The sequence below is a fragment of the Ahaetulla prasina genome, chromosome 7 (genome assembly GCF_028640845.1).
Source record: "Ahaetulla prasina isolate Xishuangbanna chromosome 7, ASM2864084v1, whole genome shotgun sequence".
NCBI classification, from domain to species: Eukaryota; Metazoa; Chordata; class Lepidosauria; order Squamata; family Colubridae; genus Ahaetulla; species Ahaetulla prasina.
In genome coordinates this window covers 65,341,372-65,353,638 of record NC_080545.1, presented here as the reverse complement: position 1 = coordinate 65,353,638, position 12,267 = coordinate 65,341,372, and the positions used below count along the sequence as shown (strand labels likewise).

General features: G+C 35.1%; 1 protein-coding gene across 1 annotated transcript; it reads left to right on the top strand.

Annotated features, from left to right (window-relative positions):
* Positions 1-804: 804 nt before the first annotated feature.
* On the top strand, positions 805-1,018 carry SMIM45 (small integral membrane protein 45). The gene has a single exon (XM_058190490.1). The coding sequence runs from the start codon at positions 812-814 to the stop codon at positions 1,016-1,018; it is 207 nt and encodes a 68-aa protein (XP_058046473.1). The 5' UTR covers positions 805-811.
* The last annotated feature ends 11,249 nt before the right edge of the window (positions 1,019-12,267 follow it).

The window sequence follows — 12,267 nt, the reverse complement described above, 5'->3', positions numbered from 1 at the left end:
TTTCAAGGTAAGTTGCTTGGGTTTAATAGAAAAAGATTATTTTATGCTAAATTTAATTTCATTGCATCATAGAAGACAAAAAAAGTGCCCTTTTCTGGACTGGCAGGCCTTGTCACACTCACTCATGCCTTGGTCACCTCCTATCTACATGGGGCTGCACTTGAAGACATACAGAAACTTCAACTAGTCCAGATTGTGGCACTGCACACAGTAATAGTTTGCCCACATAACATTCTGTTGTGCAAGCTGTATTGGCTTCCAATTTTTTCCACGTGCAATTCAAGCTCATCATTTTTAAACCCCTATGTGCACTGGACCATTCTATCTGTGGGATTGCTTTTCCCTAAGGATATCTACCTTCCTATTAGATCAGATAGGGTGGGCACACTCCTTGTTCCTTCCCCCAAATATTGTCATCTAATGGGAGCTAGAAGCATACCTTTTTTCATGATAGCCCATGCCCTGTGAAACATCTTGCTTCTTGAAGTTCGTCAGATCTGGCTTTCACCTCAAGCATTGGGAGAAAATTGGATGAAGGCACATTAGCTCAGATTGAGGCAGGTTTTTGTTGTTTTTAATATTCTATGTTTTAACTGGATGTGTTTTATAGTTTTTAAAATTATTTAATATATCTTTTACTCTTTGATTGGGAGTTGCCCAGAGTTGGCGGAAAGATAGGTACTTACATAAATGTTTTAGATTTATTTATTTATTTAGCGTATGGCAATGTTTTAGATAAATAAATAAGATTGTATTTTTTCTATTCATAAACACCAGCTATTTATATTTACTTCCCTTTTGTCTAGTGGTTATGCCTCATTTCTTGGATTGGTTTGTGCCAATGTATTTGATGATCTCAATTCTCATATTGGTGGGCTTTGGAGCTTGTATATACTATTTTGAGCCAGGACTTCAGGAAGCACACAAGTGGAGAACCCAAAGACCACTCATGGAGCGAGACCTTCGGAAAACATTGATGATACGAGACAATCTAGCATTTGGAGTGCCTGAAGTTTAGTATTCTGCTCCTCAAGACCTAAGAACTTTTGGTTTGTTCAGGACAGATTCTTGTTACTCATTATGTGGTCAGTTTATAACTTCATTCTTTGCAATGTGGTTCTTTTTTAATGAAGTATTCTTTGCTAGTTTATCTAAAACACACCTTTTAAATAATGTCACCTTGGAGCTTCTGGTTTTAACTTTTAATAATTAAGCTCTGTACATTATAACATCATTTGAAATTTTTGGATTCTCTGTAAATAAGTTAAACTGCTGGAAATTGTTACACTTAAAGAGGAACTAGATGGTTATGTTTTACTCCAAGGGTAACCAGTATAGATTCTGGATGCTCTGAAAACACTTCTGACATTATGCCATTTTTTAAAATTACTTGGGTACAGTAAAAAAACAATCCATCCTAATTGATTATATACTTTTTCACTTCCAGCACTGAGCCCAGATATGCTGAAGGACATATTCTGTGCAGATTAAGGATGGAGAAAAAATAATCTATGTTCATTATTTAGAATGGGATCTTTCACCCTTCCTTATTCCTAGAATTTTGAAATGCTGCACTTTTCCAGTTCTCTGCTGCTGTGTCTGTTGAAGTTGACAAGACTTTTAAAACTCAAATGCCCCATCTAGCACTATTTTTTCAATATGTATAATTTATCTTAACACTATAAAATGTAGAAGTGCACAGTCTACCTATGTATATTTTATATAAGAGCTACTGAACTACAGATCATGATTGCATAATTCCAGTGCAGTTTTCTAGAACTACATTGTATATGATATACCGGTAGGTTAGTAATCATATAGAATGTTTGCACATTGTCTACATTTTCTTTAAAGCTGGTGTGTAATTCTTTATAGCTGGTGTAAACATAACTATATGCACAAAAAAGGTTAATAATAATCTCTGTTTCTATGAAAATTACACAATAACAACCTCTAGAGCCCTATATTATTATAAATATCCTGTTTTTGCTGAATTGCATTAAGGCATCACTGATTGCAGTTTTATTCCCTTGGTGGCATAATATCTCAAGCTGTGCTAACTTAATACACTGGTTCCATTTATTATATCTTGGGGGCAGGAGCGGAATAGTATTCTGTAATCACCAGCTCTTCTTGTACACATTCCATGCTAGGAACATGTGCCTTTCTTTCTTCAATGTGCTCGCAGGTACACATTCCAAGTTAAGAATGTACAAATGTTGTTATAGTGTCTGTATACAGTGGTACCTTGGTACTTAATGCTTTAAAACTCATCAAATTTGTTACTCAAAGCATTTTGATGTAAAAATTTTGTCCCAGTACTCATCATTTGTTTGATACTTAACACACAAGTTAGAACTTATCAGTGTCAGCTGCTTTGTGATTCATTACATTATTCCTTATGGGAAAATTTTTTTGGTACACATCATTTTTGGCACTCATTGCACCTCACCGAACCAATTAAGGATGAGTACTGAGGTACCACTGTACTCTACTTCATAATTCCTTGAATATTGGACATTTTTCTGTACATTACATGCTTCATTGAAATTAGTGTTGTAGCATAAAGATCTTTTTCTACATCTGTAATTTCCTCTCACATCTACCTCACCTACACTTCATTACATTTGACAGCTTCCATTGTCTAGTGTAGTGCCATAGACCCTGACAACAACATAGCACAGAAGGACTTTGTTCAATTTCTTCTCTTGTTCTTTTGACCAGTTCACCATGAGTTGTCATGGGTTCATAGCTGGTCATTCCTCTCACTTGAAAACAGCTGACCAATTTTTCAGCAGTAACTGAATTTAAGTATAGTACATTGCAATTTGTGATAGTATATGTGAATTATGGTAGATGTCTGAGGATACCATTAATATTATTAAAGAGCAGTGTTGCTTTTGTACAAAGGGAACTTTTTTCAAAGCCCTTTTGCTGTGTCAGTGTGAATATCGTTCCAGGCACCATTCCTGAAAGTAACATTTGCCTGGGACTTCTTTAGTTTCAATATACATAACAGGTAAGAAAATTTCCACTTCTAAAAATAGTTAACACAGCAAAATGGATTCTAGGCTTGGATTCTAGGCTTGGAATCATGTGCTGTGTCATTTTAAGTATTCAAAGTGTCTTAAATTTTCCAAAATGTTACGTGTTTCCAGTTCAGAGATTCTTGCACATGCAATGAAAGGGCCACATTTTATGTTACAATTGCAACTTTTTGATGATATCAAAGGGTGGCAAATTTACATCTATTTTTACAGTAGGGTGGGGAAGGGGAAAAGAAGTATGCATTTTTGCAAGATCACTAAGTGCAGCATCCTTTGTCTGAGCCAGAAAGTAAACAAGCTTGCTTCTGCATTTATATCACCTGATCTATTTTTATAAGGAGACAATGAAACAGCAACACCATAAAGTTCCTAAAATAATATCCTCCTCTTCCCATCCTGTATATAAATAGTCATTCTTCTCTGTCTGTGACTTATCCATTAGCACTGCTGCTAGCTATAGCCATAGTCTCTGAGTGATATTTAGAGACCTCTTTTCTGAGCCTTGATTCTCTTTTGTGGCAACTAGACTACCAATGCAAATGAACAACCCCCAAGCAGAGCAATGGGGTAGCAATAAGTCATTTATTAACAAACATAAGACTTTGAAACAGTATTCTTTCATAGCTAATGTACAGTTGCAATATATGGGTATAGGGGCATTATGGCACTGATTTGCACTAAACCTTTCTCCTGTTCCCGTTTTTTTCCTCAGGACTGTATCACTTGTTATAAAATGGAATGCATTTGTAGCATGTCCAATATCCATCCTGAATCAATGTTGTGAGCATGCTTTCACATTGCATTTGAGTGTAACATTACCCAGAAGCTCAAAACAACCATTAAGGAGTGATTAAGCAATTATGTCAGCTTTCTGTAGATGCTTTGATTTTAGTCCAAATAATTAGTATGGATATGTATGGTGAGTAAGCAATGCCGGTTATCCTACTTTCCAACTAAAAGGGGGATAAACCCAGCCATTCAGATCAGTATGTCTAGTAATCTTAACCCCTGATAGCTATAGAGGCTTATCAATTCTCTTGTAATATTTCCACCTGTTAATGGCTCTTTATTATCCAACAATGAGTGAGAGATTTGTTAACATTTGAGATAGCTCTGTTCTGTTTCTATACTTTCTATGGTAAGAAGAAAACTCCATTTTCAAACAGGAAACAAGTATGAAATTCACAATATGTTTTCAATTTCTCTTCTTTTAACTATCAGAAAAAAAATTAGACAAAAATCCAATGTAACTAAGCTATGTCTTATAATGGAATTTTTAATTACCTATAAAAAGGAGCTCATTAATCCTGTTTTTCAAGATTACTGAAAATTATTTTGGAAGAAGGAGATTAGAATATAGCTGGTCTTTCAGATACTACTGAATTCTCACAATGCCTGCTCACAGCCATTTGACTGGGCCTGATGGACATCAATTCCAACAACACCTTGAGGGCCAGTGGCTGCACTGTCTCAGGTCTTGGCTGCTTCTCCTGTTTTGTGCACCAGTTCTTAACTGTTTAACCATTGCCAAGTTTTATATTGCCCATAAGTGCCAACTGCCTTGTGAACATTTTATGTGTACATATGAAATATTCCTATCTTACATGATAACTTCATCTGCGAATATAACACCAGTGTTAGCTCTGAACTCGTATAGCACACATAAATGGACAGCCATATGGTGCATTTTTTGTGAGAAAAAACACGTATTTTATGATTAAAGTAATACTTCTTTAATCATAAAGATCTTTGGATCTGGCTGATTTTTAAAAAGTCATATTTTAAACATTCATTAATAAAAAATTAAAATATTGCTATTTCAGATTTTAAAAACTGTAAAAATCCTTACTGCATTTAACTAGGGACCAAACTAAATAGAAAGGATTAAGCATTAATTCTGAATAAATAGTAACAGGAGTACACATATCTTTGTACAAAATTAGGCCAATCTGAGGTATGTGGTACTTATTTTTGGATGCCAGATCTGTTCTGCTTCTAACTGTTCTTTTTATTAGCAAAGACACGTTTTGCAAAGAAAAACATAAATGCCTCAATCCCAGAAACAATGTATTTACTTGAAAAAAATGGGCATTGGGACGATCAGGAGTTGAACTTCTTTAGACTACTAAGAATTTTTCAAATATTCAGCCTAAAACTAAAATCTAATCAGCAAGTAATATGTGCATTGTTTTTCCTCGAGGAGCTTAAATCTGCTACTTGACAATGTAACTTAACAGGTCTGAAATATCATATTTTTATGCCCCCTAAGCTGATTAATGCTGAACAATGCTGATCTACTGTGGGGAATGTGGAATTGGAGGGATCCTGAACTGAATCCAGTTTTCCTAACTTCTCAGAATTGTTTCATTCTCTGGACTGGATAAATTATTGGTGAACTATATTGTGCTGATGATTCTCTGCCTTAGAGTTGTTAAAATTATGTTCATGGTGTTAAGACTGATGTTAAATGAATACATCCAGAGAAAACTCTACAGCTGTGCCTGGCATGTGATGTTCACGGAGTGGAGTTTTTCATCAAGTAAGCCTTGTACAGTTGTACAGGGGTCCAGAAAAGTAAAGCATAAGATGAGTGCACATGATGCTCCTTCTCCGTCATCGTTGTTTGCCTATTTGGAAGAGTACAGAAATATAATACCATACTGTTCACTGCCAAGGAGAAAGTGCTGAAGGCTGTAGGTTGAGGTGGTCAAAATGAGGGTGCCTATAGAACTGTGGACCTTAGAATTTTGTCTGTGGATCTATCTGCTAATAGAATAGAATAGAATTTTTTATTGGCCAAGTGTGATTGGACACACAAGTGCATATACTCTCAGTGGTGCATACACTCTCAGTGTACATAAAAGAAAAGATACATTCGTCAAGAATCATAAGGTACAACACTTGATAATCATAGGGTACAAATAAGCAATCCGAAAACAATATCAATATAAATTGTAAGGATACAAGCAACAAAGTTAAAGTCATACAGTCATAAGTGGAAGGAGATGGGTGATGGGAACAATGAGAAGATTAATAGTAGTGCAGATTTAGTAAATAGTTTGACAGTGTTGAGGGAATTATTTGTTTAGCAGAGTGATGGTGTTCCGGGAAAAAATGTTCTTATGTGTAGTTGTGCAGTGTGCAGTGCTCTATAGCGTCATTTTGAGGGGTAGGAGTTGAAACAGTTTATGTCCAGGATGTGAGGGGTCTGAAAATATTTTCACATATAATCGGATTTCTAAACCACCACAATTGTACAAAATGGCCAATGACGGTAACTCCTAACACTGTCTGACTATTAAATTCTATAATATTGGTCCAGATATAGAAACAGTACAAATAGCTATCTTAAAACAAAGTTTCAAAATTTGATCCAATTTTTCCCATAACCTTGTCACTCTAATGAAAGATAAATATTAGCAAATCTATCAAATATTCTTTCTTACAGAATATCATATATTAATGGAACTCTGAAATTTAGCAATTGAGAGATTATTGGATTGAATGAAGCTTTTGAGAATATTTTGCAGGGGGACAGAGAAAACAGAAAGACCATCTGACCATCGCTTCTACCATGATAGTCTGTACCATTTTCTCCTTCTGTTGGATGATCTAGTACAGAACTGTGAATTTAATTCATTTGCTTCAGAAACTGAAATAAAATCTACAATAGCACTTTCTATATTTTGCAAAGTAGATAATCAGTTTGACTTTTTTGCTGGTATAAACTGTTTTGATGAAATGTATTGTAATATTAATGGTTGTGCTTTATAATGGTAATGCTTATTATGAACAGAATTCTAATAAACAAGTCAGAGTCAATCAATACAGTGTCTTAGTATTTTGTTCCTTTCACAGTAGACAAATTTACATAAGCATAATGTAGCATACTGTTCTGTTTGGACAAAGAATTTCCTCTTTTTTATGCATATGAACAACTACATGAATTGCAGGACCAAAATATCCATTAAACACAAGAGGCATAGTACCTTGAGCCTATCAGAATGTGTTAATTTCTTTTTAAATTAGAAAGAATAAAACTGAATAGATTATTTAATTTCATGCCTTGCCTTTTGGCTCGGAAAATGTATACCATACATATATAAAATACCAATACAAAAGACAAAATATGCATACAATTAAAATTAAAAGCTCAGTCAGATATTAAATGCTACCAAGATAATCTAATAATCCTAACAGGAATTTGTTATATTAAATTATAAGAACTGAGAAATGTAAATATCATTATATTCAGACAGCAACTTTTCTATGTATGTGTGTAAATTTATTATCTACATTTTAATTTTACATCATTTTCTATTTGCAAATTCTTGGATTATTTCATCACTGGATATTTCTTTTAATAATTCACTTTCAACAAAGAGTAGAGATGGGCTGGATGCGTCATGCATTGGCCACGCCCACCCCCATTTTAGCAAAGGTGAAAAAAGCCGTGATACGTTACGTGACGACAACATGATGACGTGAGTTTGACACCCCTGGGTAGAGGGATTTTAATTCTGTTTATGACATCATGGAACAAAGGTAAGTAATTAATTCTGATGTAATTTACCGTAATTGGAAAAATGACTCTTCCTTTTCTATAGTAGTACCCAAATTGTAAGTAAATCTAAAGGCAATATTTAATTTTGGAAACGTGTAACTAGATTTAGGTAATTACATAAACCTTAATGTAATGTAGGTTAACTAACTGATGAAATTATTTATGATACATAACTTTTCAAGTAATCAGAAAAGATATGTACTATTATTTACTAAAAGATATGTACATAAAAATATCAAAAAATCAGAACTGTGCAGCAGTATGGCTAATGAAGATTCAGCCACAGAGGTCAAATGAATGAAGGTGAATAGGAGGCCAAATCATACATATAGTCATTTTTGTTGGGGAGGCAAGCAACTTTATTATGGAAGCTTTTTCTTATAAAACTAGTGGACACTTTAATCCTGATCAGGAATACATTAAAAAATCAAGATATCTGCCTGTTTTTCCATCTGTTTAAATTGTATCATTGTAATATGCATATTTTGGCCCTCTGTACTTTTTAAAATATAGCTAGCATTTGCATGGATTCATATCCATTCTGGATGGGACTTCTTGGAAAATTTTAACATCCGAATTCTTAAATACCTGCAATAGAGGAGAATATATGTAGCTCAGAATGTATCTGACTTACTTCAGTCAAGGTTGGTAGGACAAACCAGGGAGGGACTAGAACTAATGGTCTCCTGGTTCCTGGCAAGTTTAGTTTACTACCCCAAATTGACTCTCTTTTAGGTGAGAGAATCATGCTATATTTGTTTATCATGTTTATGCCGTATATAAACAACCAGAAAACTTTGTTCTCACTCCACTGATAATGTTACATGGCCTGATGATGAAACATCTGCAAGAAGAAAAGCAAGGCCAGAGGACCCTAACAACCTAACATCACAAATATATTTATGAGTTGAAATACTAGCAACCAATGATCAGTCATGTATTCTAAGACACTATGCAAATTACACAGACCTAACATGAATGCACATGTAGGTAAACTGTGATATATTATTACTGAAAGGAACTGAAATGCCCACCATTTTGTCTCATTTTTCAAATGGGGAACTTAATGCCTCTTTTTAAAAATGGGTTTATAACCTCATCTTCCATTGTTAAATAAATGACAGAATACAGGATAAAAGAACAAAATCTTTGCCTCTACTTTAAGATAAGTTGAGAACAAAGATATATTGAATGATGCTATGGATATAAACTAGAGCTAGCCAGCCTGGGCTACAAAACATGAACATACCCGTAATTATATGGTAAGAAAAATCTCTCTCTCTCTTTTTGTATCTTTCTGCCATCAGTCAGTATCATCCAGATTTTGCAGCCAAGATGTGGTATGGTGTGCCAAATAAACATATTCCAGTGTTACCATTTAAAAACATTTATATTTTGGCATTAATATTATAAATGTTGCCCAGATAAACATGATAAACAAATATAACATGATTCTTTCACCTAAAAGACAGCCAGTTTGGTGCAGTAGTTAAGACATCAAGATAGGACTGTGATCAGGGGGTTGGACTAGATGACCACCAAGATCCCTTCCAACTCTGTTATTGTTACTGAGACCATGAGTTCTAGTCACTCCCTGGGCACAAAGCCAAATGGGTGACCTTAGGCCAATCACTCTCTCTGAGTCCTAGGAAGGAGGCAATAGCAAACCACTTCTGAAAAATCTTACCAAGTAAACTGCAGAGACTTGTCTGGGCAGTCTCCGAGAATCAGGCACAATTGAATGTAAGGGGGGGGGGGAAATCACCTAATACTAAGGAAACCATCCTCATTGGCTTAGGTAGTTATTTAGACTTTTGCAGCGGTTCAAGGGTTAGATTAGTAAGAGTGTGGGAGATTCAAAGCCTGGAATGGAAGTAATGCTCGGATTTTAGGCCCTTCAAAAGCTACACAAAAAGCATATTGTTCCGCCTGTTCCTGCTGTTGTCCCCTGTAAATAAATGCTTGATACATTATTTCCATATGAAATTGGAGAGGACTACTATGAAAGTCAAAGGGTCTAGCCACTTTCTCCCAAAATTTCTGCCCAGGTACTTCACATTTCAGTTCTCATAACCCTTAGCCACATCATATGATACAGATAAATTAAGACTCTCAAATATGGCCTTAAAATTAAACCTAAAACAGGCAGAAGCCACAGTCTGAGACAAACAGATGAAGGCATGTGGCAGTGAACTAAAGACAATTTTAATAGGATTGTATGCACTTGCCACCCTTTTCAAGTGCAACTTAAAAACTCTATACATCTTACTTCTCTTTTTTGTCCTCTTGGGCTAGGAATAACTAACCAGAAAAGCATTTATTGAACATTTACGGATGTTTCCTTTAAAACATGCCAATATACTTTTAAAAACTAAAAGGCTGCTTTTGATGTGAAGACAGCTGTTCCTGTTAGGCCTCTGTTGGAAAAGCAGGGGTATTATAAAAAATGTTAGAGCTGTGATACTGTATCTAAAAGTGACATGATGTTTTCTAAATTATAGAGAAATATGTATATTTTCCAAGTTCCATCAGTTCAACTCTTCTTCATATGGACATGTTCCCCTTATATAGAGATTACAGTATGTCCAATATATCAAATAGTAATCTGCACACATGTCCAATATATTAAATAGTAATATGCACACAGGAGTGATATTTTTGCATTTTGAAATCTCCATCTATTTACTTAGCAATAAAAAAATGTCCAATTTAGGTCTACTCTGCTGCATGGGAATTGATAATAACTAAGATTATTATTCCTTCATACTTCAGCTCATATCCCCTTCTTGCATGAGCAACCAGTACACATGAGTTTAGCACTCTTCTAGAAGACAACCAGATGCAAGCTAAACAGGTCCAGCACCTTTTCATAAGAGCAGTAGATTTGTGTTCATAAATAGACCAAGTTAACAGGTCAGTAGCACGGCTTACATCTTCGTTAGCTATGTAACACTCAGATACATAGACTTCTGCAAAGCTTTTGACTCAGTAGTACATGATAAACTTCTCCTAAAACTAACATCCTATGGCATCTCAGGACCCCTCCACAAATGGATATCTGCTTTTCTGCCTAACAGACAACAATGGTCAAAATTGGCAATGCTTTATCAAATCCTGTTCCTGTCAAGAGTGGCGTTCCTCAAAGCAGCGTCCTTGGACCAACACTCTTTATACTATACATTAATGATCTTTGTGACCATATCTCAAGTAATTGTGTTCTCTTTGCTGATGATGTCAAACTATTTAACACCACAGACAATACTTCTATCATTCAAAACGACCTTGATCATCTAACTGCTTGGTCTAAAAATTGGCAGCTCCAAATTTCAACCAGCAAATGCTCAGTCTTACATATAGGAAAAAAGAACCCAAAAACTAAGTACATACTAGATGGACATTACCTTATAGACGACCCCCATCCCGTTAAAGACCTTGGAGTTTTCATGTCAAATGATCTAAGTGCCAAAGCCCACTGCAACTACATAGCAAAAAAAAGCTCTAAGAGTTGTAAACCTAATTTTGCGTAGCTTCTTTTCCAAAAACACCACACAACTAACCAGAGCATATAAAACATTTGCTAGACCAATTCTAGAATACAGCTCGCCTGTTTGGAACCCTCACCACATTTCTGACATCAGTACAATTGAACGTGTCCAGAAATATTTTACAAGAAGAGTTCTCCATTCCTCTGAAAACAATAAGATACCCTATCCCACCAGACTTGAAATCCTAGGCTTAGAAAACTTGGAACTCCGTCGCCTTCAACAAGACCTAAGCTTAAATCACAGAATCATCTACTGTAATGTCCTTCCTGTTAAAGACTACTTCAGCTTTAATTGCAATAATATTAGAGCAACTAATAGATTTAAACTTAAATTTAGCTTTAATCTAGATTGCAGAAAATATGACTTCTGTAACAGAATCATCAGTGCTTGGAATACTTTACCTGACTCTGTGGTCTCTTCCCATAATCCTAAAAGTTTTATCCAAAAACTTTCTACTATTGACCTCACCCCATTCCTAAGAGGACCATAAGGGGCGTGCATAAGCGCACAAACGTGCCTACCGTTCCTGTCCTATTGTTTTTCTTTTCTTCTTCCTATGTATATGCTTATACCTCCTTATATTTACTCATATATGTGTTTATATACTATATAATCTTTTTGTATGATTCCTATATGATTCCTATAGTTTATATACTATATAATCTTTTTGTATGATACCTACATATATTGTTGTGACAAAATAAATAAATAAAATAAATAAATAAATAAATAACCTGAAACATACAAGGCATCTGCTGACAACTGCTCAGACCTGGCCTACCATGTTAAGGACAGCAGTTGCTGGTTGATTTTCCTACCCATCATGTAAAACTAATTAAAGGTGAAATGCAGCCATGGGACTCCAGCAATTGCTGCCTTTAAAGTGTCTCATGTTGAAATCATAAGGACAGCAACAGTCACCAGCATTGTCACTGAAGCTATTGGTGTGGCACTATTTAGCAGGCAGACTTTTTTTTTTTGGCCAACTTGGTGACTAGAGAAATGCTTGTCAATGCAGCAATGGGAAAAATTCCTGTAATACAATGCCTTTTTCTATATTTATTGTCTGTATAGTGCTTCAGAAGAATAATGTTATATGCTATTCCTAAAT

What these genes read in the sequence shown, in the direction of transcription:
- SMIM45 (XM_058190490.1), top strand. Translation starts at nt 812, where the DNA reads ATGCCTCATTTCTTGGATTGGTTTGTGCCAATGTATTTGATGATCTCA.